Genomic DNA, 26,261 nt, shown 5'->3' with positions numbered 1-26,261 from the left:
GGGTAGGAGTGGAAAAGTATGGGATTAGTAGATGCAAACTGGTATATATAGAACGCATAAACAACAGTAGGATAAGGTCCTACTGTATAGCACAGAGAACTATTGAATATATTCCATATCCTGTGAAAAACCATAATGGAAAAGAATATGAACAAGAATGTGTATATATGTATAAATGAGTCACTTTGCTGTACAGCAGTAATTAACACAACATTGGAATTCAACTATACGTCAATTAAAAAAAACCAATAAGATATCACACAGCCATTAGGATGGCTATTATCAAAAAACACCAGTGAAACAAGTGTTAGCAAGGATATTGGAACCCTTGTACACTATTGGTGGCATTGTAAAATGGTGCATCTGCTACGGAAGACAGTATGAAGTTTCCTCAGAAAATTAAAAGTAGAACTACTATATGGGGGCTTCCCTGCTGGTGCAGTGGTTAAGAATCCGCCTGCCAATGCAGGGGACACAGGTTCGAGCCCTGGTCAGGGAAGATCCCACATGCCACGGAGCAACTAAGCCTGTGTGCCACAACTACTAAGCCTGCGCTCTAGAGCCCGCGAGCCACAACTACCGAGGCCACATGCCACAACTACTGAAGCCCGCGCGCCTAGAGCCTGTGCTCCACAACAAGAGAAGCCACCGCAATGAGAAGCCCGCGCACCGCAACGAAGAGTAGCCGCCGCTCACCGCAACTAGAGAAAAGCCCGCGTAGAGCAAGACCCAATGCAGCCACAAATAAATAAATAAATTTTTTTTTTTTAAAAAGAGCTACTATATCATCCAGGAATCCCACCTCTAAATATCCAAAAGAAGTGAAGGCAGTGTCTCAAACAGATATCTGTACTTCCATGTTCAGAGCAGCATTATTCACAATAGCCAAGAGGTAGAAGCAACCCAAGTGTCCATCAACAGAGGGTGGATAAACAAAACGTGGTCTATGAATACAATGGAATATTATTCAGCGTTAAAAAGGAAGGAAATCCTGTCTCAGGCTACAAAACAGATGAACCTTGAGGACATTATGCTAAATAAAAGAAGCCAGTCATAAAAAGACAAATACTGCATGACTTCACTTACATAAAATCTCTAAAGTAGTTATAGAATGGTGGTGGCCAGGGATGGGGGAGGGGATTTGTTTAATGGGTACACAGTTTAAGATTTGCAAGATAAAATAGTGCTGGTGGCGCAGTGGTTGAGAGTCCGCCTGCCGATGCAGGGGACGTGGGTTCGTGCCCGGTCTGGGAAGATCCCACATGCCGCGGAGTGGCTGGGCCCGTGAGCCGTGGCCACCGAGCCTGCGCGTCAGGAGCCTGTGCTCCACAACGGGAGAGGCCACAACAGTGAGAGGCCCGCGTACCGCTAAAAAAAAAAATAAAATAAAAATAGTGCTGGAGAGCTGTTTCACAACAATGCAAATATACTTAACATTACTGAACTATACGATGAAAAATTGCTAAGATGGTCAACTGTGTGGGTCTTCACCACAATAAAATAAATGGAAAAAAAAAAAGGGAAAGAGTGGGGCTGCAAAGGTCATTTAGTCTGATATTCCCAAGTCAAAGATGAGAAAACTGAAGCCCAGAGAGGAGTGACTTGCCCAGGTACACAACCCTGGCAGGACCCAATCGGTACAGGCTTGGCAGATGGCAAAATGTGACACAGCAGCGCAACGTGTGAGGCCAGGGTGGGGCTGGGCTCAGGCTCGGAGACTGTGGTTGGTGCTGGCTTGTAAGAGGTGGCCACCTGTGCGGCACTACTTAGAGAGACCTGAGTGGGTTATCTAGAAAATTCACTTAAGAGGAACAACTCCTGTGTGGCTGATGTGAGCTAACCTTCCCCGCCCCCCAACTCCAAAAGCCAAAGCCCTGAGCTCCCCCCATACCACCCCCAGAAGCCTGCAGAGCAGGGGCGAGGGCACCCCTCACGGGGTAAAGGTGAGAAACAAACCTAGATTCAAATTCTGCTCCGTCACTGCCTGAGCCTGTTTCTACATCCCTGAAAAACAGGGAAGGACCTAACGCAGCCTCCGGGACGTGGCAGGTGGTGAGTATAAAGCATCTAGGAAGCTGGCTCACACCGTGGGCTCTGGAGCTGGGCTCATCTATTCCTATTCTGGGGCCACCGTTTCCTGTATGACCTCGTGGTGCCTAGGTCGATTCATCTGCAAAATGAGGAAAACAGGACCTCCTAGGGTTGTCCTGAGGATTAAGTGAATGCGTTCACGTAAAGGGTGTGGAACGAGCCCCGGGACACAGTAAGTGCTCAGCTATTATGTACTGACGCCAGAGTGTAAGGGTCACAGGCACCCCCCCAGGCATCTCAGCTACTGTTTGCTCACCTGGCAGGGTCAGGCTGAGCACATCTGGCCGTGGGGATTCTCTGCCAGGTTGCCTGAACTGTTGCCTGGTGTCTCCTTGGCGCTGGGTGTGGCTGGACCGGGAGCACAGAAGCTCAGGGCAGGAACGGGCAGCTCCAGGGCCCAGACCTTCATCCTCCCTTGTCCCCTGGCTGACCCAGGATTGACCCAGGACAGAAAGAGACTGGTATGCAGGAGAGGACATAGGTGACCCCATATAATGCGGCAGGGTACACCCTTCCCTGACATCCTCCATCGCCTTCCTTGTTTTCCTTCCTCCATCTGACACCGTGGATGTCACCCGTGCATTGTTTTTATTGCCAGTCTCCCCGTGAGCGTCTCAGCTCAAGCGAGGTACCCCCTGCACCAGGAAAAGTGTCTGGCATATGAGTTGCCCAGCGTTTGTTGAGTGAATGAATGAACATCTGTGACAGGAGGCCTAACCGGTGAACATCCGAGGGGGCTGGGGAGACAGAAGGGATTCAAATCACTAGTGGAGTAGTGGGGAGGGCTGGGAAGAGAGGGAGAGTCTTGGAGGCGGGAGAGCGAGAGGGAAAAGGCTACTGGCTGGAGAGAGTGATAGGGTGGGGGGGCCTCGACCTACCAGCTGAGTGACCCCAAGGTCTCAGGCCAACAGAGAAGTCCCCTCGAGGGATCACCAGCCCCAGTAAATACTGACCCAGAAGCTGCTACGCCCCACCCCACAAGGAAGGACACCAACTGGCCTGGGCCCACATCCCTACTTGTGGGGAGGGGATCAGGCCCCACAAGGCACCTCCCAAGGCCTATCCTGGGTTCTCAGAGGACCGGGCGACTCCACCTTCTTCCACCTCTGACTACTGTCCCTTGACCAGGGCGGGGAAAACCACAGCTACCACAGGCCTTGCTGTGCTGCTGGCAGACATCACCAATCAATCCTGCCTTGCCCTGCAGGCACCAGGCAGCCTTGATGCTCTGACTCTGAGCTCCAGGCTTCCGTGACACTTGGCAGGGAGATGGCAAGGGGATCTGCCCAAGATCCCCTGTGAGGCAGCGACAGAGCCCCCGTTCTCCTGACAGCAAACCACTTCTCGGGAGAGGGAGCTGGGCTCATCCCCCAAAAACCTACTGCCCCAGGAACACTGGGGAGGACTCGGTTGGTGCTCCCTCCAGCAATCCCTTCAGGATTTGGGTTTAATCCCAAGCACGAGGGCGGGCAAGGAAAGGATTTTGTTTCATTCCTTCAGATGCCCAAGCCTTGGCCCAAGCCCCAGGGCGCAGGAGTGAAGGCGCGTGGCTGCCTGGCCTCTACCAACAAAGCCGTCCTTTATTAAATAGAGATCGCGTTACATTCCATTCAGAGGCGGAAATCGGACGTGGTGAGGGATGTGTCCAGGTTGGACCCCGGTACTGAGTAGCCTGCGAGGGGGGAGGAGGGGCCCGGGGCCTGCCTGCCCCACCCCAGCCCTGTGTGCCGGGCTGGGCGATCTCAGCCTCCGTCGTCGGAACGGCCATCCACAGCTGAAAACAGGCCCGGGCATCCTGAGGCCTGTCTGTGTTTTACTTTGGGAGGAAAGTGCCCCAATCCTCCCAGCAGTGGTGGGGGCGAAGGCTCCTTGCAGCATTGGGCTCAGCTGGCGGGAAGGAGGAAGGTCGAGCGGGCGGGCGGGAGGAGGGCCCCTGATACATCTTAAGGATGTTTTGGGGTCATTGTCAGGCAGATACAGGATGGAGTGGAAGACAGCCAGCGAGGCCCCCGTCCGCCCCGTCCGCTCCTCCTAGCTCTCGGGCCCTTGGGCACAGCAGGCCCACCTGGGAACGAGGTGAGGGATGGCCACAAGGGGGTGCTGGTGCCCAGGGCTTAGGAAAGGGGGGGTGCGGAGATACCCTGGAGATCTCGCCAGTGAGGCACCTGCAGGCAGCAGCTCCTGGGACTGGGGAGTGGGTGCTGGCTGTCCCAGGGGTGCCCTCCCAAGGGCTGAGCCCCTTTGTACGGCTCCCAGCTCCTTGGTCTTTGGTGCTTTCTTGAAAGTCTCCTGGTGGCTGTAGTACTATGAGGGGGGAGAGGTCACCTCCTGAGGCCTGTCCTGGGATGGACATTTGCTGCCGGCTCAGTGCTGCCTCCACGGCCTGGCCATTCGTCCCTCTGGTCAGCTTCTGGCTCAGGGCTGGCTCTAGGACCCCGTCTGTCTGTCTGTCTCTCCTGGGGCAGGTGTTGGCTCCAGCTCAGAGACCCCCTCCAGGCCTGGGCCATGACCTAGGCCTCCTGGGGGAAGAAGCCAAGCTTGGCCAGCGACATCTCCTTCCTCAGCCTTGTGATCTCCCAGAACATGGGCTCCGCTGCAGGCAGACAGAGGGTGGACAGCTCAGTGCCCACTCAGGGTCGCCTCAGGCAGATGGCCTGGCCTCTCCCCCGGCTTTGGGCAGGGCAGCTGGTGGGCACCCTAGGACTCCCCAGTCCCTGAGGACAGATCTCAGTGAGTAGCCGGACCTCTTTGAGGTTCCACTGTGGGGGCTTGCAGCCCGGGAGGCATGGAGGTGACGGTCACCTCCACAGCCTGACACGCACACGCACGTACACACTGCCACACACTTGGACAGACTGCAAATGCTCTCCAACCCCTGCTCCCGGGGCTCTCCAGCGACCCTGCACAGGGCCCGTCCCTGGCCTGGCAGAATGGGGGCAGGGGGACAACGGATGGACAGAGGACCTGTTGGGCAAGGGCGGGGAGTGTCTACAGGGGGAGGTGGGCGAGCCGTGTCCAGCCACCACTTGGAGGTCCACGCGGCGGGACAGGGGAGGAGATTCACAGGGGAGGCCCCATCGTGTAGACCAGGCCAGTAACAAGAATGCCGTCACTACAGGCCCGGGGGGCTGGAGAGGTTTCTGAACGGGAAAAAGCAGCTGGATCCAGGTATGTGGGGGCACCAGGCTGGTTTTCCCGGTAAGGCAGAGCCCAGGAGGCTCCTTCCGCTCTTCCTCTCTCCACAGGGCTCAGCAACAGGAGCTTCCGGATCGCTTTGCTAATCTACGACCTTCTCTCTCGCAGAGTCCTCCTCCGACGGGGTGCAGCAAAGCCCTGGGGTTGGCCCGGCCGGCCGCCCCGCCCCGCCCCGCCCCGCCCTTCCCCTCCCGGGCGCCACCCCCAGCGGCCACGAGGGGGCGCTCACCGTCCTGCCGCACCAGGCCTTGCTGGATGTAGCGGATGTAGGTGAAGAAGTTGCACACGGCCGTGATCTGTGGGCAGAGGGGGCAGGGTGTGACCCCCCCCGGCCCTCACACTTGCCCCCTCCCCCCCCAAAAAAAGCCAGGGTAGATCGCAGACCAGAGCGGGAAGACCCACGTCCTGTGAGACTCAGATAATTCTGGGCTCTAACGTTACAGTCAACAGCAGCACTAGTACTCCTAATAAAAACGATAGCGACCACTAAGCGTAATCAAGTACGCGTACCCGGTGCGCCGGACGTGCCTATCATTCCCAGTCTACACGTGGGGAGCGCTGAGGCTCCAGGAACGACCCCACAACGACTGCGGAGGCCACAGAGCCTCCACTTATTAAGTGGCTGAGCTGCAAAGATGAAACCGGGCAGGCTGCCTAGAACCCACGCTCCCCGGAGGGGCCTGCTCGCTCTGGCTACTGGAGGCCCCGGCCAGCCAGGCCTTACCAGGTGCTATTCGTAATGCCAGGAAAGGTGAGGGGATCAGAAGCTGCTCACCTGGCTGCCCTGGATCCCCACCTGAAGCCCCTAGTCTGACCTGAGGCCTGCTCCCAGCCAGGCCCTGCGCCAGGCACTGGGGACCCCGAGCTGGCTCAGACCTGAGCTCTGTCACGAAGACTCTCACACCTTTGAGAGGGCGCTGTTAGTGCCCTTCCCAGGCCCCTTCCCCAGGCTGGGGCCCCATCTCCCCACTGCTGAGAATGTTGGCTGCTGGTGCCGCTCTGCACCCCATACCCTCACAGACTTCAGCCAATGACTGACAGGCATCTTGGGTATAAAAGGCCACGCCCGTGCCTCAGGGTGGAATCCACTCTGGGCTCCAGGGCCCCTGTGGATCAGGCTGAAGCCAGACTCCAGCTGAAGCCTCACCTTTGCCTGTCCTTCCCCCCACCCCCATTCTGCCTCCTGAGAATTGCACACCATCTCCATCTTAGGCTCTGCTTCTAGGGTACCCAACCTGAAGCAGGGTGGAAGGCAGCTGGCAGCTGCGCCCACAACTGCCCATGCTGAATACCCAGCACTTTGGGGGAGGGACATCAAGTGTGTGGGGGCCACAGGCTGGGGAGTGGAGAAAGCTGAGGGAGGGGCGATGCTCCTGCTGGGCCCTCAAACACACAGGAGCCCTTGCCAGGAGGACAAAATTGGGTGCAGGGGGTTGGTGGCCCTGGCAAAGGCAGGGAGGTGTGAGAGAGGCCAGGTGAGGGGACTAACCCAGTGTGGCAAAGGTGCCGCCTGGGAGGGCTGAGGAGGGGCTGCGTAGGGCCGGATGGGATGGGCAGGAGAAGCTTGGGTCCCAGGCCCTGGCATTGCTCAGTGGCCAGTAGGCCCTACCAGAGGTCCGTGACTAGGGAATGGTGGGGAGCAGTGGGGCTCTCTCCCCAGGGCTGCGCTTTGGGGACAGAACTTTCTTCTCCCTATGGATTCCACACTCCTTGGTCTCATCAGGGTGGGGACCACATCCGAGAACTTCACACCCTTCCCCTCTGCCTTCCCAGCTCTGCCCAGGACAGCAGACACATAGGCCTGGCAGAACAACGTTCTAGATGTAATTTTCTAGGCATGGGAGCGTCTGGCACAGATCCCCTCGTTGGGATCAGAAAGAAACAGAGGTGACCCATGGCCACCGAACAAGGCTCTGGGCACAGATGCAGGAGGTGGAGACTGCAGAAGTAAGAGCCTGGATCCAGGATGGGGAGACCTCCGGTCTCGGCTGAGTGGCCTGGGGTGCACCCCTTTCCTTTCTAAGGCTCAGACTCCCTCTCTAATGGGAGCTCAGCTCGCTGCTGGGGGATTTGCCAGAACAACATGCTGGGCTGCCCTGCAGAGGCTGTCAGGACCAGACAAGCTGACTGTGCTGGTCAATCTACTGCCTGATGATGAGGCCATTTGCCCACTTTAGTCCAATTAGGCACCTCTAGTAGGTCAAGGGGAGGAGATGGTTCCTCCAAGAGGACCTTCCACACCACGTCACCTTTGCACCAAGCTTGAGTTTTCCAAACTTTTGTTCTTTCCAATCTTCTTCACTGTCTTTGAAGGGACAGAGGAAAGGGGTCCACCCCACCCTCATCCCAGCCCAGTGAGGCCCCTTGATCCACTGACCCTCACCTGGGTCACTCGGCAGGTGAGGGCAGAAGCTGGGATCCCTGGAGGCCCCTCAGAGCCCACAGCTGACTGTCAGCCTTGTGTGACAGACAAGCCTCAGAACCTTCTCCAAAGCCTGGGGCCGGAGCCAGGAGTCAGGAGCCTGGAACTCTAGTGTCACTCCCTTGATTAGGTTATATTAAACGACAGAGCTGATGGGTGTCACTCCCATGAGTACTTTTCGGCAAGCAAGAAAATGGCCACCTCAGTCCTTCAACCACAAGGAACTGACTTCTGCCAACAACATGTGAGCTCAGAAGAGGACCCTGAGCTCCAGAAAGGATGCAGCCGCTGATACTGTGACTGCAGTCCCTGAGGCCCTGAGCAGAGGACCCAGCTAAGCTGTGCCCAGACTCCTACCCAGGGAGTCTGTGAGATACTAAATCGAAGTTTACCACTGAGTTTATGGTAACTTGTCACACAGCAACAGCAAACAAATACACCGGCTTGGCTGTGTGGCCCAAGTCATTCTCGTACCTCTCTGAGCCTGTGCCCTGCTCTGTAGATTGTAGGTTGTGCAGCCTGGGGCTCAGAGTCCCAGCCCAGGGAGCCTCTAAGGAGCCAGGTAACACTCCCATTGGATGACTCACTCTGGCCCGGGAGGACGGTGAGATGTAGTAGTGGCTCTCGGAGTCCCCAAGCCGGATTCGGTGACGACAGGCGCAGGCCAGGCCACTCAGGGCACATGTACTAGAGAAAAGCAGACCTCAGGACCATGGGGACGGCTGGGGCTTGCCCACCCAGCTCGTCCAGGGAGGACGCAGCAGCCAGAGAAGGCACAGAGGGAGGGGGAGGCAAACACACATCAGGGTGGGGCCTGGCATCCTTTCCCCTGGTCCCAGCTTCCCAAGGAGCCTGGAGGCAGGCCAAGGAGGAGGGCAGTCTCAGAAGTCCCTGGGGGAGACCTTTAAACCAAGTTGGACCCCATCCCTCAACCCCTCACCTCACCCCTGCTGGGCAGGAGAGCTTGGTCAACCTCAGGCCAGGTGTACAAAAGCTCCACCCTCTGCCGCCCCTAAAAATGCTGCCCCCTACTTTACTAGGGCCCTCAGACCCAGTCATCCCTTCCTCCTAAGCAGGAGTCTTCTCTCTCCTCCACTTAGGTCACGAAGTCCCCAGGCTAGGTTCTGCCAATAGGACCTTTTGCCCGGATGCCCTCAGTTCCTTCCAACCAGACTTCTGCCTCATCTCTGCTTTTCTTCTCCATGTTACAGCCAGGGGCTACTCCAAAAACCCACATCTAGCCCATTATCTTTCCCTGCTGCTTCCCTACTGCCCAGGAAATAGTTACGGAGAATCCCGAGTAAAGGAAGGTTAAATAGGCTCCTTGGTTGCAGGACTTATCAGAGCCTTTGCTGCCTCCAGGTTCACTGTGACTCTGATTGGACCAGGGAACCCTCTTTTCAGGGAACGTTAATCGATGATTTGTGAAATGCTGGCCTCAGTGGGTTAAAGCCCAAACCTCATTTGAGGCCTTCACACTCTGGCCCCAAACACCCTCTGTGGCCTCAGCCCCAACCCCATGCCCACCCACCCCACTGCTCCGCCCACCGATCCAGTGGTGTTTCCATTAATATTCCAGCTTCTCATACCTCCACTCATGCTGTTGCCTCTGCCTGAAAGGTCCTTCCCTGCTCAGCAAACTGCTATTCATCTTTCAAAACCCGGCTCAAATGTTCCCCTCTGTGACAAGGCTCCCACCCAGGGGCCTCCCTCGCAGGCTCCAGTCCCTGCCCTTGCTCCATGCTGGCAGCTTTGCTCTGCTGCTGGCCCTGCCCAATGCCAGCTGAGAAGCAGGGAGGACAAGATGCCAGGGCCATCGGGTCATTGTCAGGAGGTGGAGTGAAAAATGACGTCACTTACGTGTCAATCGGGGCCCGGAACCCACTGTGGGAGAGAGGGGGTAGGAGAGAGATGCACGTCAGGCCAGCCAGGAAGGAGGAGACCCCGGCTCCATGACTAGAGGCAGCATGTCTGCCAAAGATGCCTCCTTGCCTTGCGCGGAGGCAGCCACTGTCCCTCTCTGGTCAGGTGCCCCTGCCCACCCCCAGGTCCCACTGCAGGACCCAGCAGGCAGGCCTGAGGCTCAGTCCTCCCTGGCCACCCCCTTGGTGCAGCACAAGGCTACGCGGGCCTTTCCCGGGGGCAGGGTGCTAAGCTTACTTGGTACGGCCACACTCGACAGCGGCCACTTTCACCGCGGGCAGTGTTTGCGAAGCCACCGGCTCGATGGTGAGCGTGTTGTCCTCCACGGCGGCCCGTACCAGGGCTGAGAGCTGCGGTAGAGCAGGGAGGAGTGGGAGGTGGTGAGGGGCTGGCCGCCGGCTGCGGGGCTGGGCCCCCCGGCGGGCCACCCTCTGTCTGCCTCACCTCCTGCATGGTGAAGTCCAGGCAGGGGCCCACGTCCTCCCGGTACACCCTTTCCAGGAAGGGGGAGGTCTTGTCCAGGGTGGGCGATTCCCTCCAGGCTTGGAACTCTGCAAACAGGGTCGTGTCCACCTGTGGGGGAAGGTGAGCCGGTGGTGGGGGGCAGGGCACTGGGGGGGCCAGCATGGCAGAGACAGGCAGAGCCCCAGGAGGTGGGGAGCCAGGGAGGATGCAGTGCAGGCCCCAGCGGGCCTGTCCCCTGTAGCCATGCAGGGGACCCGAGTCCCAAAGAAGAACTCTTCTCTTCCCCTTGCACAGAAGAATTTGGATTCGGAACTCAAAAGTTTCACTTCTAAGCGTGTTGGAGGTGTGTTGCCAGTTTCTTGGCCTACAGAATTAGACGTGGGTCCAGGGTCTCATTCTGAAGACCCTCGCTGCCTCCTTGAGGAGGGTAAGTTGAAGAGTGACGCTGCAGGTACCCGCAGGTACACACAGGGACCTGACGGGACGCACGGCACACGCAGGCATGCGCACACGGAAAGGAACACACACAGCTCACTGGCTGCCCTGGGGCACATGCAGAGGGAGAGGCTGGGAGGGGGCAGAGGGAGCGGCCCCTCTCCGGAGCCTTTACCTGTCGGGAAAAGGAGAGAGAGGTAGCAGAGGTGGGGCCCACGGGCAGCTCCCCAGGTGGGAGCTGCCAGGCCGGCTCGTAGGTGAGGTGAACCGCCTTGCTGGGGACCACGCAGAGGAGCAGGGAGAGGAGAGGGGGCAGCCCGGGCTGGGCCGGCAGGACAGACAGACAGACAGGTGCACAGAGACAGACAGAGGAAGGAGATTATTAGAGTCCAGCCGGAAGCTTAGAGCTCGGGAGGGGATGGAGAGGCCTGGCCCGCACCTCCTCCCTGGACGCTCGGGAGGCCTGGGGCAGGGCAGAGCTGGGGCCACCTTGGCATCAGAGACTCCAGGAAGCTGAATCCCACTACAGCCTTCAGGGGCGTCCGCTGGGTGCAGCCCTGAGCTGAGCTCCTGACGCCCACGTCCTGTGGCCCCAGGAAACCCCATTTACGCGAGGAGACTGAGGTGCTGACAGGCGGCTTCACTTGCCCAAAGACCCGTGGCCAAGGGCATCACAGCCACTGTCCCGCCTGGACCAGGTGCCCCACGTACCCTACTGAGGGCCCAACACCTCCTATCACAGGGAATTCAGGCAGCCCTCACAGCCAGAGGACACAGAGGCCCAGAGAGGGTAGGACACGCTCCCCGTCACACAGCAGGGTCCAGGCGGGTCCCCACTGGGCACCGCTGCCTGGCTGACAGTGGGCACTGCCTCCCTTTCCTGTGACCACTGCCTGCCCGCTGCCCCTCACCTCTTTGCCCTCCTTGTCCAGGCTGGGGGCGTGTCCTACCGCGGTGCACACGGCGGGGCAGAGGGCGCTGCTGGTGCTATTATGACGCAAGTGGCCCTTGCGGGGTCCGGCCTTGGTGGGGCTGAGCAGCTGTGGGTGGAGCTCGCGGTTAGGAGAGGCTGGTGTGGACGTGATGACCAGTGTCTTCAAGGCTGTCACCTCTGCTTGCAGCATGTCGATCTGGCCGGGAGAGACGGCTGTCAATATTAACCCAGGGCTGAGGCTGCCCCGGCTGCCACTGACTGCCACCCCAGCTCAGGAAAGACCACCCTGAGCACCTAACTCCACCCGTTATCTTCGGAACAGCCTCTGGGTTGGGGGCTGAGATACCCTTTCCATAGATAGGGAAACTGAGGCTCAGAGGAGACACAGCCTGGCTGAGGTCATACTGGGAGCCAGGACTGTTAGGTGCACGTATCTGGGAGCTGGCTGGGTCTCCCACTGAGGGGCCCCCAGGAGCCAGGAACAGCCCAGCCCTCCCATTTTACAGATGGGTACTCGGGCTCCAAGGGATAAAGCTGCTTGCCCAGGCTCACACAGCCAGCCTGTGGTTTCTGCTTAGTAAAGGCGGTATGGGACGGAGGAAAAGAAATTACAATGGCCACAGGATCCTTCCAGCCCCCGAAAAGGCCCCCAGAAGGGTCTCCGGGGTACAGCAGAAACACAGCTCGAGTCCCAGGGAGCTGGGCTCCCACTCCAGCGGGAACGTTTCAGTGGGGCCATCTCGGATGCCTCTGCCCCTCCCTGCTGGCCCCCCAGTCCATGCGAGGGTCCGATCGGGTGGCGGAGGCCGGCGCTCGCAGGGCTCAGAGGTGGGCAGGAGGTCTGGGCCGGCGCGTGCCTCACCTTGCCCCGCGTCTCCTTCAGCTGCTTTTCTGACGCCGCCTGCTTCATGTTGGCTTCTCGGACCATCTTGTGGGCTTCCTGGGAAGACGGCGGGCTCCACGTGAGCGGCAGGCGCGGACGGACGCCCAGCTGCCCCGCCCCCTGCCCGCCGCCCCGCCCCGCACCTCGAACAGGCTGGCCGTCAGCTCCTCCAGCTCCCGTTCCAGCTGCCCGCGAACCCTGCACAGCCGCTCACACTCCGCATCCTTCAGCTTCAGCTCCTGCGGGGCGGGCGTGGGCACGAGGGAGGGCGCTGTGAGCCCCCCAGCGGCCCCGGGCCTGGCGCCACTCCCGGGGCCGCCTTACGTGGGCCTCAGGGCCCCGAGCTTGCCTCCTCTGTGCTTCCATTTAGCTCAGAGCGTGAAGTTGGACCCCAACTGTCAGTTTGTTAGAGCCTGGGAACGGTTTTCAGAGATGTCATGACTTCTAAAAGTCGTTTAAAAGTCACAAGCAAAACTGTTTCTCCTTCGTTTGGGCTGCCCTCCTGCCCAGCACAGGCCTGGCATGTAGGCGGCCTTGACAGGAACGTGACGTCTCTGGCCGTTGGGTGAGAGCCCACGGCCCCTCAGGCCGGCCCCTCACCCCCCCCACTCCGCCCCCGCCCTCAGAGCCCACCTTCTGGGCTTTGTGCAGCTCCTCCTTCAGGAACTCTGAGCCCTTCTCTCGGATCTCCATGGAAGAGCTGCGCAGACGCAACACGTCCAGCCGGGTGGCCGCAGGGTCCTCCTCGCCTTGGGCTTCCTTCCCAGCAGGGGTCTCCACCAGGCCTGAATCCCTGTGGCTTTTGCAGGGGCCCGCACTCTTCCAGGGGACTGGGACAGCTTCAGGGGGCGGTGGGTGGCCCTCGTCCGGGTGGGGCTGGCTGTGAGGCAAAGAGCAGATACAGGGTGGTGTCCCGAGGCCTGGAGAGCTAGAGAGCTGAGGCCAGGGACCAGCCTTGGGCAATGCACCTGCCACTCTGGGCCTCAGTCTCCCCATCTGTAAAATAGGCCGTCACGGGGGTCGTCACAAGGGCAGAATGACCAAGCACAGGGTCTCCTGGGGGCAAGGACAGGCCTCATTCATCTTTGTCAACCATCCCCTCCAGCCCAGGACCACCGTAGGTGCTGAGCACACAGCAGGTGCTCGTTTGCCCAGCAGATGTTGTAAATGCATGCCTGTCGAGAGCCCGAGTTTCCCCCTGTATAAAATGGGGACAATCCCAATGGCCCTACCTCAAGGGTCACTGAGTGGATCAGCGATGTGCAGAAAACCTTGGCACACGAGGTGATTAAGTGGGAACTGCCTTCATTGCTATGGTTCATGCATAGTTTATGCAAATTCGACGCCATTTAGGGTGGACCAGAGAGGAAGGGCCTAGCCAGGGCAGGCAGGGCCGGCTGAGGCAGGAAGGTTCTGCAAACAGCCTAGGCAAGGCAGCCCCACTTCCTGCTCTCTGGACCATGCAGGGGGGCAGTCCCAGCTCTCTGCTTGGTCTGCCTTGTGACCTCAGGCAAACACCCCCTCTCTCTGGGCCTCAGGACCCTCCTCCCTCTGAAGCTGAAGACCCTAGAGGCGGTGCGGGGTGGGGGCCGCCAGCCGCTGCCCACCTCCCATCCACGCGCCCCCCTTCGCAGCAGACCCTGAGGAGGGAGGGGAGGAGCGGGCTGGGCCGTGGCGGTTTGTGCCAAGACAGCACCCTGGACTCGCTCACTCAGCAAAAGCTGGCGGCTCCTGAGCCAGCAGCTTCTGAGCTGCAGCGGCTGGGCCGAGGCTGGGGGCTGGGCTGCTGATAGCAGTGGGGAAGTGGAGGGGAGGGGGCCAAGAGGGGCCCACACGGGAGGGAGGAAAGACAGGGCCAAGGGGTCATGAAATTCAGGATCGCGGAGGGGAAGTAACACAAGGCCAGGGTCTCTCCGGTCCCACCTCCCTGTCTTCTGGGCCCTGGGACAGTCACTAAGCGGCCCCGGAGCCTCAGTTTGCCCTTAGGTAACACAGAGGGCACCCAGGGACCCCAGCAATGAGCCCATTTCCCGACCCTCCGCATGGCCCTGTCCAGCTGCCCAGCCCAGCCTGCCGTCTGCTGGGACTGGCCCCGAGTGTGGCCTCAAGGTTCCTGGGGCTGGGTCCTGCCTTGCTAGGACGTGGGGCTTTGATGAATAAAGTGGGAACACACACCCACCACTCCGTCAACAGTGTTTATGCCGGACAGGGATCTTTCCTAATACTTTGCTTGGGGGGGGTCTAGTCGGGAAGGGGGGCGGTCCCTGAAGCTTAAGGGTCTCTGGCAGTACTGTGGCAGCCCCAGGCTGGGGTCTGCACCCAGGGGACTCATGAGGGTGCTCTGCCCGTGTTATCTCATTTAAAATTCTCAGCAGCATTCATGGTATTGTTCCCATTCTACAGTTGAGGGACGGATGCTCAGAGAGGCAATGGGACTTGCCCAGGGCCACACAGCTAGTCGGTGGCACTGGTGGGACAGGCGGCCAGGTCTTCAGTCCAGGCCCAAAGCTCTCCAGCCACAGCGGACAGGCAGGTGGGGTGTGGGCTACATAATTTTGCATCTGCCTTGGGATCAAGGGCCGCTGAGCCCAGGGGCATCCAGGAGGCTCCTCCCTGGCTGTGACAGGAAAATCTGACCCAATTCCAGCCCAAACTGGCTTCTCAGCCTCTGCTCAGGCAGAGAAACAGCCTCCCAGGAGGGAGGCCAGGACTGGGGGAGCTGTGGCTGAGAGCACAGGCCAGTCGGGCACGGCCGGGTCCATGCCAGCCTCTGACCTGGGGTCCACGCGAGCCCCTGGGAAAGTTGCTGAAATTCTTTCAACCTGCTTCCCCGCCTGTGGGATGGCGGTTAAAACCTGCAGGGACACACTGAGAATCCAATGAGGAAGTCACTGCCTACAGCGCCAGGTAAATAGTGGGCTATCTGCCAGGTGTCTCCACCACCTCCACCACCTCCACCATCCCTGCCCAGGCTCTTGTGTCCTGCACCTGAAACCCCAGGCCCTGGGGATGTACCCACTGTGGGAACCTGGAGGCCTGGGCCCCAGCCCCACTTCCTCAGTTGAGAGAATGGCCACAGTCACACAGGCTTGGTGGGGACCCCATCTCGGGACTGCCCACTACAATAGAATGAGCAGGAACTACAGGCCAAGGGCAGGGGTTGACTCAGGGACAGCACAGGGCACAGGGCAGGATCCCAGGTCTCAGACACCTAGCCCCACCACAAGGACCACCCTGATATTGCCAGCACCGCCTGCCTAGGGGAACAAGGCCGCCAGCCCCTCCCACGAGGCCTGAGCTTCGTCCACCAGTGTGGTCTGGGCCTCTGGCCACAGTGAAGGGCTCTCCAGCGGGTCCCAAGGGCACGGGCTGGGGGTGCATCCAGGCGGCCCCCATCATTTTCCTAACAGGCTCACTTTGGTCTACTTCTGGGGGGATGGCGCCCTATTTTGCAGCCAGAGGAAACAGTGGTCCAGGGAGGCCTGAGACAGAGTGCGATACCCTCCCCCTCTCCCTGGTGGAAAAGCCCACGAGCAAATCCTCATGGCAGAAGGCGTGGGAACAGCAGGACCACCCTGTGGTCACCAAATGCCCAGTGCCTGGGCCAGGGGTGCAGAAGCTGGAGGGAAGGAGGGTCCACCCTGTACTGAAGTCTGCAGACCCTGCCCCTCACACTTCTGGGCTATGAGGCCAGCTCCCGAGACTCAAAGTTCAGATGAAGGAGGGAGCCCAGGCCCCTCGGGTCCACCCGAGCCAGCATCTGCTATCTCCCACACACTTCAGTCTCCTAGACCAGAGGCCCGAAAATCCGGGGGTGAGTGCCTGGGGGCTGGGGAGCTCACTCCTTGGGCGAGCACGGGTTACCACTGGAGTCCTCCTGCCGTGCACCTCCCCTTCCAGTTCAGGTCCACGGCCCTGTGCACAAACCTTCTCGGACCCCATTCCCTGCAGACACAGAGTTCAGTGTCCAGGACACACAGCAGGGCCGGCTAGGAAGGGGTCTGCTCGGGTAGGGGGGTGGGAGATACTAAGAGTCAAGGTCAGAGGTAGGTGGGGGCAGCCAACATCCCCCATCCCGAAGCCAGCTCTGCGGCCTAGAGCCCAGGGCAACTCATACAGGAAAGGCCCCACTGGGTGACTTCCCCAGGAAACACACAAGGCAGGGGAAAGCAGTAACCTCAATCCTCACCCCCCCAGGCCACCCCTAGGAGGGCCAGCAGGGCTTTTGTCCCCAAGCAGAAAAAATGGCGAAATGAGGCCCACCCTGGATTCTACGGTCCCCAGTCACCCAGCAACCCCACTGGGCCAGGAGGGCCTGAACGGAGCCCACTCCTGGGGCCAGACGGACCCAGGTAGCGTCCTGGATACCGTTTCCCAGCCCCAGCCCAACCAGCCAGCCATGGGGTCCTTCTGCCCTAACCTCCCCTTCTCTGCCCCCCAGTGCCCAGGTCACCTCTTTGAGTTAAAGACCCCTCCCCTGTGCTAACAGGCACAGTGGGTTCATTAAGCAAGCAGCGGGGAAGCCAGTGAAGAAAGCACTGAAAACCCGGGGAAGGAGAGGGCTGGGAGGGCAGACTGCGACCCTCACCCTCTGCCTGGGGCCACCAAGCCCGGGTTCCAGGGCGACTACAGCTGGTCTGGTCTGCAGGAATTCTGACCCAGGGCACAGCTCAGGAACAGCCATGGCACAGGGGCCCAGTTCAGAATCACGCTCATACACTTATGGGCGGTCCAGTAAGCCCTGAGGACACTGAGGCTGACAGGCAAGTGACTCTCGTAACGAGGCCAAGGGGGTCCCAGGAAAGGTTTCGTGTGTTGGGTCCCCAACCAACCAGCAAGCCCGGCCAGGCTCAGCCTACAGAGTGGCCAAGTCTTCAGCTCCAGACCCACAAACAGATCCGATTCTCAAGCTCCTGTTCACGTCCACGCCAGCCCACCACTCCACATCCCCACAGACGTCATCGTGTGTCAACTTGCGATGCTGCCACAGGGAGATGCTCTCGCCAGCCCAGTTTGAACGACGAGGCACCCGAGGTTCAGAGAGGGATGGCGACCTGGCTGTAACACACAGCAAGGAAGTGGCAGTGGGGAAACTGAACCCAGAGTCCAGGCACTAGTGCATCATGTGAACTGTCACCCAAAAAAGTCAGGACTGGCGGAAAGGGGATGAATGGTGGTTTCAGAGAAGTGAGGCAGGATGCAGACGGGGGTTTGAGGAAGTTGGAGATAGTGCTTGAGTGGTGGTGGTACGGTTCCGCCCAAGGCTGCTGTTCTAGCCAGGCAGGCTCTGGGCTGGGAGGGGACACACAGAGGGGACACACAGAGACAAAAGACTTGGGCGGGGGTGGGGAGGAAATCAGGGGAGGACCAGGGGCTGGAGAGGGGAACAGAACAAAAGTTGCAGTAATTAATCTAATGAAAAACGGAGGCCAAGGTGAATGAGAACAGCAGTGCCCACGACACGACTGAGGAACTGGGAGGGGGTCTTTCAGGGAAGGTAAGGGGCGTGGCTGAGGCATTGGGGAAGTGGTGGCTGAGGGGAGGCACCAGCCCAGAGGGAGCAGCTGCAGCCCTGAGCCTGGATGAGGGATGGGTGAGAGAGGAGCTGAGGGCCAGAGAGCCCGCCTGGAGACCTGAACACGAGCCATCACAGGCGCTGGAGGGGAGGGTCCCAGAAGAATGGGAGAACAGGGTCATACGAGGCACCAGAAGAATGCCGGGAAGTGAGCCAAGCGGGACCCCCAGTGTAGGAGAGGGTGGGCCTGGACCGCTCCAGGAAGGGGGAAGCAGGTGTGTGCCTGGTAGGACAGGCAGCAGGAGGGAGGAGGAGGTGAGGAACAGCTTCAGGGTGGTAAGCAGGGAGGTCAGAACACCTGAGGCAGGGGGCCCAGGCCAAGCCTCTCCCTGCCATAGCCCCAGGCCTGCCAGCCCAGCCCAGCGCAGCCCAGCCCTGATGAGGGAGGGAATCCAGCCCTGTGTCTCCACCGGAGGTGGCACAAGGCCTGAAAGGGTGGAGGGCTCCCTCCTCTACTGAGGTAGAGCAGGGCACAGGGCACACGCCTCACATCTGCCTGTTTGGTCCTAGAAGAATCTGACACCCCAAGCCCTCAAACATCCAACACGTATGCAGCGAGCACCTATCGTGTGCCAGGCACTCCACCGGCCCAGACCCACCCAGTGTGCACAGGTTCTGGCAGCCACATCACCAAGCCCCCTTCTCATCACACTGGAATTCATTTTGCTTCCCTTCCCCCACCCTGTTGAGCACAAATCCCGGGTGGGGAGAGTCTAGGACAAGCAGGACTCTACTGAGTGCCACAGACAGGTGTGCTGATTAAGGGACAGCAGGAAAGACATTTCCATCTGTTGAGGGGGAGGTGGGAGGTAGTTAAATCATGGAGGGCTTCCAGGAGGAGGTGACAGTGAAGGTCGCAAAACCCCTTTCTCCTGCTCTTGACCCTGGAGCCCCTAGGCCATACTTCAGATGCCATTTCAGAGCCTGGAGTTCCCTGTGACTTACTCCTTAAAGGCAGGACCTCACAGATCCAAGCTCCTTACGATAGCCAAGGCCCAGAACAGTTAGGTGACTTTCTCAAGATCTCACAGCCCATCTGTAGCCCTGCAGCTCCCCAGCATCCTGCCTGCAGCAAAGACACAGTCTCCCATCCCTGGGAGGTTGGGGTGGTCTTTCTCATTCCTGGGCGTCTATCAGAGCCTGCCCCTCCCTTTCTAGGGAGGTATGATTAGCCCCATCTGTCAGATGGGGAAACTGAGACTGAGGGGCTACACCAATGTCATGTGGCCACTTAGTGGCAGAAAACGAGCCCAGAACCCAAACTCTCGGCTCTGATGACCAAGTCTCAAGTGCCCAGCACTGTGTTAGCAGCAGAAGTACCCCAGTCACCATCCTCACCCCATCACCAGGAAGCCGGCTTGGCACCCAAGACTATGGACAGGGGACACTGTGGGGGAGCGGGAGGGGAGCAGTCCTGTTTTGGGGGAGCCACCTCTGGGTTCTGAGTTCAGGGCCCACACTCAAGGAGTCCCAAGGAAGAGGGTCCACCTGAGCTCCTGTAGAGTCCTGCCACTTCCACCCACCCCAGGGGAGCAGCCCTGAGTCCAGGGCCAAGAAGGTGAACTGGCACTACGACCTGGCCATTAACAGAGCAGTCACCCAAGAGACGTATCTCTGTTGTCTTCCAGGTAAGGAAACCAAGCCCCAGAGACATCAATGGCTTAGCCAGAGTCACCAACTCCTCACCCCTCCTAGTCTAGAAGGAAGGGTCCCAAGTATGCACTTGCCCAGAGGTGTCACAGCAGCTCAGTCAGTTACCCGGGCAAGTGTGACCTGAGCAGCATGCCTCCCAGCTGCTGCTGGGGTCTGCGTGAGCTCATAGGACCCCAGGACCCCAGCGGGTGCTGGCAGCTTGGCCCCTGCCTCCAACATCCAAGTAAGGGGGCCATGAAAAGGCAGAGCTCAAGGTAACCCCAAAACTCTGCCTCTCACTCCCCAGATGCCCAGCTCCTCATTCTGCCCCTCATGCTTTCCATCTGCATTTATGAAGCACCTACTATGTGCTCTGCACCCAGCTACACCCTGGGGGATCCAAGGAAGCCACACTTAGGATCAAGCGGGCGTCAGCTTGGCAGCCTGGTCCATCCAGAACGGTCCCGGGACTCTTGGATCCAGTCTTTAAAGTGAGCATCCGTCTACTGGCACCTCCCAGACTTGTCTGTCTGGCTCCAGCCTGGACGCCTCCAGGAAAGGACACTCTCTGGGCCTGGATTACCTCCACCACACAACCCACACATTTCACCTTGAGGCTCAGGGCAGTGAGGCCATACTCTCAAGATCACACAGCAACTCGGTGGCTGTGTTCTGCCTGGGCGCACCCAACACAAGGGGTCACGAGCTTCCTCCAGAAGCTCCTCAAGCACGGTTTACCCCAGGTGGGATCGCCCTGACCTCTCCAGCTGTCACCAACCCACCTCAACCACCTTCTCCGTAAGCTCAGTCTCCTTCCCCCAGGGCGCAATTCCACAAGAATCCAGGCTCTGCTTAACTCTCTCCCTTTAAGAGTCTCACGTCTCCACACCTCACCCCTGCCAGGAGCCCATTCTCTCAGGAGCCCCTGCTGGGCATGACTCCCCAGCCCTCCCCTAGCATCTCAGCTCGAACTCCGAACTTCGCTAGGTGCCATGGAGTAAAGTGGATCTAGCCTGCATCAGAACTCTCCAGCCCGCCAGCCTCTCCAGTGGGGCTTCCCTCACTCCCCGGCTGTGGCTGGGAGGAGCCCTGTCCTGGGACCACCCATCTGGCCCCGTTCTTTCCAGGAGTACAACCCACCCCCACTCTGGCCACATCTCCGCCAGGACCTGGTCTTTCCAGGCTATGGGGAGGAAGAAGTGTTTACCCAACTCCATGAGAAGGCCACAGCTTTTCTGCACATACAGGGAAAGGGTCCCACACCTGGTTGCCCAGGGACTGGGACCACCCCTAAGAATCAAGGAACAGATATGGGTAGTGGAGCCACTAGTCCAGGGCCCAGAGTCTGCGCTGCACCCCTCCAGGCTGCAGGGAGGTCCCACCCACCTTTGAGCTCAGCAGGTTCCAGGAGCCCCAGATGGAAGTTCACCAACTTGCAAGCGAATGTGGCAGAGACCCAGTCCCCCCTTTCGCAAATGCACTGCTTTTCAAGGGTTCACTCAGCCTGGGGGTCCCTCCTCTAGGTGCTTATCCCAGGCTTATTCTGGCTTGCACTCCGCCGCACACCCCCTTGCCCCCATCTCACTTGCGCTCCGGACAAGCTAGGAGTTGGCGCTGTCACTCCGGGACGGTCAGCAGCCCACCCTTCACAATTCCTGCCCCCAGAGAGACCCCCTGAACCCTCCATGCCGAATGTCCTTCCACCCCAAACCGGCTCGCCAGTCCTCGTGCTACAGCACGGGCAGGGATGGGGGCGTAGAGCACCTCCCGGTAGGGGTGCACACACTGCAGGGAACCCCCCCCCGCACCGTCCCACCCCCAGAGGCAGCCGCGGCCCGACCCCGCGCGGACCTACCCGCTCCACATACTGGCGACTCGGGGCGCCCGGGCGTCGGTTCCCCGCGCCGCCGCCGCGATCGCCCAGAGATCTCCCCGCGCCGCCCCCGCCGCGTCCCCGCCCGCAGCCGACTCCGCCCCGGGCCAGCCAGGCTGCCCCGCCGCCTGTCAGTCTTGCCCGCTGCCTGTGGGTCTGTGCGGCCCGGGCTCGCGCCCCGGCCCCCAGTCCCTCTGCGACCCTGCCCTCGGCGGGTCACGTGGCCGAGGGGTGGCCCAAGGACACGTGCCCTGCCCCGCCCCTCCGGCGGCCGACGCGGAGAGCTCGCGCGCGCTCCCGGCCCAGCCCCGCTCCGGCCGCCCTCCCCGGACAGTGCGACGGCCCGAGTGGGGGAGGAGCGGGTCCCCATCATCCTGCGGCCAGCACTGCTCTCCGACGCTCCCAGCTTACTCTGCTCCAGACATCCGGCGCCCAGCGCGGCCCAGCGCAGCACCCTCCCAGGACCACCCCTGCTCAAGAGCCTACCATGGCTCCGGGCTTTCAGCTCCCAGATTCTTAGCGGACTGTCACTCAAGGCCGGCAGACACCCTCCCACCCCCTCACGCGGCCCTCCGGCCATCACTCCTTCCCTGGCCTCCCTGCTCTGCGCCTGTCTCTGGGCAACTTCCCTCCTGGTGAGAAGTGGGGCTGACCCCAAAACTAGTTTTCTCACTCCTACTGAGTGCATTTTCTGAGGGAGGCCCCACCTTTGGCCCAAGTCTTCAACCCCAACCCCGCCCCTCCCCCCCTCCCAACCAGGGGCCTCCCTTCCTGCTCTGAACAGATACTGCCCATCCTTACCTTTGCCCACCATCTACTCTCTGGGAGAATTGCGCACGCGCGTGCGCACACACACACACACACACACACACACACACACACCTGTCAGGTCCCACATCCTCTGCAGATTCCCTGAACGCTGGTCTAGCCTGTCCCTCCACCCCTCTGTCCTTCTGTCACGTTTCCTGAGCCCTGACCATCAGCCTCAACTTCAGCCTGGGGCTGATCCAGTGAGAGCGTAACCCCGCTTCCCTCCTGCCAGGGACCATGGCTCCCAGCCTCCGTGTCTAGAGGAGGCCTGGGAGGATGGGAGGAAGTACTTCCCTTCCAGATATTGCTAGAACTTGGGGCACTACCCTCAGACCCCGAGCTGGGGCCCCAGGCTTGAGTTTTATCAGGTCTTCATCTGGGGCACGTATTTTGAATGCATGCATCCAACCACCCCTTCTGAGCACAAACTGTGGGCCATACAAGGGCTGGGGACCCAAAAGGAAACTGCATAGACACAGGCTCTGTCCTCCTGGGGCTCCAGTACAGTGGAGAGATGTGGGGTGGGGACCTCCACTTCCAGGGCCACTGCCTGCCCAGGGCACACCTTGCCAAGTGAGTGGTGTCTTAGTTCAAATTAGAGAACGGTACTCCTTTCCTAGGTGGGCATGGCCCATGCCAAGGTACAGGACTTGGTGAGTGGAGGGCGAGCCAGACTTGATGTCTGGCTCTCATGCCCCCTTGGCTGGTACCTTGTGCAGTGAACAACCTGGGCAGCCCTCTGTGATGTCCTTTTCATTCTGCCCAGACCTCCTTCACTCTGCAGGGCAATTGTTTCCACAGCTGTGGTTTCCCAAGGGCAGGGACCAGGTCCTCCTTGGGGCTGTGTTTCTCCACCCACCGCAGCCCAGCCCAGGGTCTGGCCCAAAGCAGATGTCATTATGTTTGTTGACGAATCCTTCTCCAAATAGTCTTGAGCAACTGCTGTCTTCCTGGACCTTGCTCTGTTCACTCTTTAGGGGAATGGGGAGGGGATGACACAAAAGGAGCTCAGAACAGGGCGCCTACCCTCCAAGTCATCACAAGCCCAGGCAGGAGATAAGACCTGGTCCAAGTCGTGGTAACCCGGACTGGTGGGAGATAAGGGGTGGAGGGGGTGTCAGTCCAGGGCTATGGCCCCAGAGGAAGGGTCCTCAGCCCGGGAGGACCGGTGGGCTGGGGAGACTCTTGAGGGAGGCTTTGAAGGACAAGTGTGGGGTCACTGTCACCACCCCAATTACTAGCCAAAAATATCCCATGATCTATGCAGCTGCTTAGGACTCCCAAGGCCTCACTAGCTCCTCCCACAACTCTTCAGTTGAAAAAGATGGGCTCAGAGAAGTTAAGGAACCTGCCCAATGTCACACAGCCAGGGATGGAGGGGCTGTGACCCCTTATACCGGTTTTCTGAAAAGACAGCCCAGAAACCAGAGGGGCTCTCTGGCAGCCCCAGCTACATGCTGTCGGGCAACAAGAGGAGCCTACTAGGTGCCTGACCGGCAGGTGGGGAAGAAAATATAAAAGGTGTGTCCTCTGCCCCCAAGCCACTGCCCTTCCCAAACTTCCCCCTCACCCCTGCCATCCTTATCCCCAGCCTGGCAGCCTTGGCCACAGACCCATCCAGAAGACTGCCAGCCTAGATGACCCAGGCCCTGATTCTGGACTTCAGTTCACTGTGTGACCAAGAATGAGTGTCTTGCCCTCTCTGAGCCTCAGATTCTACATCTGTACAACCACCAAGTTGGACAAGACAATCAGGGCCACCCCTGGTGCCGACCTTGTAGAATGCTCATGAAATTCCTCATAGTCCTATGCCAGTCCCCTGTCTGGAGCCCCGCCTCTCACCCCTCCCCCAATGCCCCTGCTGAGTGGCAAGATTCCACCATCCCCTCCGCTCACCTGTCTGTGTCCCAGGGCTGCTCTCCCAAGTTGCCCTTGAGTGCAAGGCCCAAACCTGATGGGGCGTAGCGGACGGTCCCTGAGCTCATTGCCAGGAACACAGGGCATTTTTCTCGGGCAGGGCACTCAGTGCGTTCCTTAGCAGGGTCCATGGCTGGAGGGCCAGACCGAGAGTGTCTCTGGAGACTGCCAAGCGGGGAGGTGGCAGGAGCCTTCTCCCCACTCCCAGGCTGAGACTCACACTAACCTTTGCTATCTCTGAGGAGCAGTGGCCAGTGAGGGAGGCGCCTCCCAGACAGGCCTCTATCTCCTTAAACCCAGTAATTATTAACTCCCGTGGCTCAGCAGACAGCATATGAGGCTGGGCCCCCCTCCTAAGGAAGGTGAGATACCTTGAAGGGAAGTGAGAGCCTCCCTCTACATACCTAAGGCCCCAGGTTTTTACCGGGCCCATGGATGGGGCTGCCTGTCCTCTTCCCACTCAGGTTGGCAAGTTGAAAAGAGCCTGTCCAGCTTTGACCCTGTCACTAGTTGGCTGTGTGGCCTTGGGCAAGGCCCCCGCTGCCCTGTGGTCCCTGGCCTCAATATCCCCTTAAAACTATTAACCACCAGCAAAAAGGGACCAGATGGTGTAGCAGTTAGGAACGCAGACCTGGATGGAGTCAGAGAGGTTGGATTCAACCCCACTCCCAGACTGTGGACCCTTGCGCACATTAGGCTCTATGCTGCAGTTTCCCCAACTATAAAATGGAATCTCTCCCTCTGAGGCACATCAGGCCAGCTGCTATTGCCCAGACATGCCCTACACCCCCCTCTTCCCACATTCCTCACACTACCCCCTCTCTGCATCCTCCACTCCAACCCACCCCCTCTGATAAAATTCTCTTTTGCTCATACCCCCTCCTCCAGGAAGCCTTCCCCTCTGGATTGCTTTCTCCTCTGCAGGCGTTGGGCTGGAGCCCTCAGACACGTGGTCCACCGTGTGTCATGAACAGTGCCCCATGGCACTGTCAGACACCCCCCACATGAACTGAGTGACCCCATGGGCAGAGGCTGGCCCGCGCTCATCACCAAATCCTCAGTGGCCCCTTGCCTGGCACACAGTCAGCCTCAATCCACCCGTGGGATGGTTTGAGTGTTCCACCCTATCTCATTTGGCCTGCATTCTAATCGGGAGTTCTGCCGTTCCCTTGGCTGTGTGACCTTGGGCAAGTCACTTAACCTCTCTGGGACTCAATCCCCACAACTATAAAAATGGGAACAATTCTCCCCTGTGAAGTTGTGAATATCAAAGAAGATAACATTCATGAGGTGGCAGCCACAGTGGACACTGAGTTTCCTGTCCCCTTCTCCCTCGCCTTCCCTCTTTTTTCCTGTCAGCCTCTGAGTTCCCGCTGGGAGAAGCTGCCAGTTCCTGAGGGGTAGTCACACCCCGCCTGCCCTGCGCATGGATAACAATATCTCTCACTCAAGCTTTGGGCTTCGAAGCTCTCTCAGCCTAATGCAAACCAGATGCTGGCCTCTGTTTCCTGGCAGTGAATTTTCCATGGCCTGCTCCCAACCCCTTCCTGTTTTTGCTCCTCACTGATCCTCCTGCTAGATTCTCCGGTGCCTCCACCTTCCTCTGGGCCCACCTGGAAACAATGAATGAAAAACAGGATGTGTGAAGGGGCGGGGGGTGGGGGTCTCCCCATCACCCTGACGTGGCGGGAGGTGAAGGGGCTGAGCCTGGCTGGTGACAAAGTGTACAGGCTATGGTTCCTCCCTGCCAAGCCCCAGCTGTCCTCTCAGAGGGGAAACTGAGTCAGAGTTGTTCTGGGGATTGTCTAGAAAATCTGGCTACTTTCTGGACATTTAGACACAGCTGGGACTGCACGGGAAGCTCTGAGGACCTTGTCCTTCGTTGTGACTTAGGAAAATCAGAGGCAGAAGGAGCCCAACCCCTTCCTGTTGCAGGTGAGGAAACTGAGGCTTGTGGACTCATCCCGGGTCACTGGTGGGTCAGAACCAAGAGGCAGCCAGGTCTGGGACTGCTTGCCCGGAAAAGCTGCTGCCCTAAGTCACCTCTCAGGCTGCTCTCTCAGCCATTCCTGCTGCCCTTCCCCCGCCACCGCACCAAGCCCAGTT

At 59.4% G+C, this 26,261-nt stretch overlaps 1 protein-coding gene across 2 annotated transcripts; it reads right to left on the bottom strand.

Moving 5' to 3' along the window:
• Positions 1-3,674: 3,674 nt before the first annotated feature.
• Positions 3,675-21,597, bottom strand: RAB3IL1 (RAB3A interacting protein like 1). Of its 2 annotated transcripts, XM_079930208.1 has the most exons (11): positions 21,411-21,597; positions 12,982-13,228; positions 12,492-12,587; positions 12,328-12,405; positions 11,443-11,661; positions 10,076-10,204; positions 9,869-9,981; positions 9,569-9,592; positions 8,296-8,395; positions 5,516-5,582; positions 3,675-4,684 (listed from the first exon to the last, which is right to left on the bottom strand). In XM_079930208.1, the coding sequence occupies exons 1-11, from the start codon at positions 21,419-21,421 to the stop codon at positions 4,602-4,604; spliced, it is 1,167 nt and encodes a 388-aa protein (XP_079786334.1). In that variant the 5' UTR covers positions 21,422-21,597; the 3' UTR covers positions 3,675-4,601. The 2 variants fall into 2 exon arrangements, with proteins under 2 accessions (XP_079786334.1, XP_079786333.1); XM_079930207.1 differs by lacking the exon at positions 21,411-21,597 and having other exon boundaries at positions 12,982-13,361.
• Between the last annotated feature and the right edge of the window lie 4,664 nt (positions 21,598-26,261).

Source organism: Stenella coeruleoalba (genome assembly GCF_951394435.1).
Source record: "Stenella coeruleoalba genome assembly, chromosome: 8".
NCBI classification, from domain to species: Eukaryota; Metazoa; Chordata; class Mammalia; order Artiodactyla; family Delphinidae; genus Stenella; species Stenella coeruleoalba.
Note: the sequence above shows the minus strand (reverse complement) of the source record. Positions and strands in the feature narration are given on the sequence as shown.

Excerpts from the sequence above, each read along its gene's own strand:
- RAB3IL1 (XM_079930207.1), bottom strand. The coding sequence starts at position 13,344 with ATGGGGAGACTGAGGCCCAGAGTGGCAGGTGCATTGCCCAAGGCTGGT. Across the intron at positions 11,662-12,327 it reads TGAAGGAGACGCGGGGCAAG|ATCGACATGCTGCAAGCAGA; the intron begins GTGAGGCACGCG and ends TCTCCCGGCCAG. Across the intron at positions 5,583-8,295 it reads CACCGTCCTCCCGGGCCAGA|ATCACGGCCGTGTGCAACTT; the intron begins GTGAGTCATCCA and ends CTCTGCCCACAG.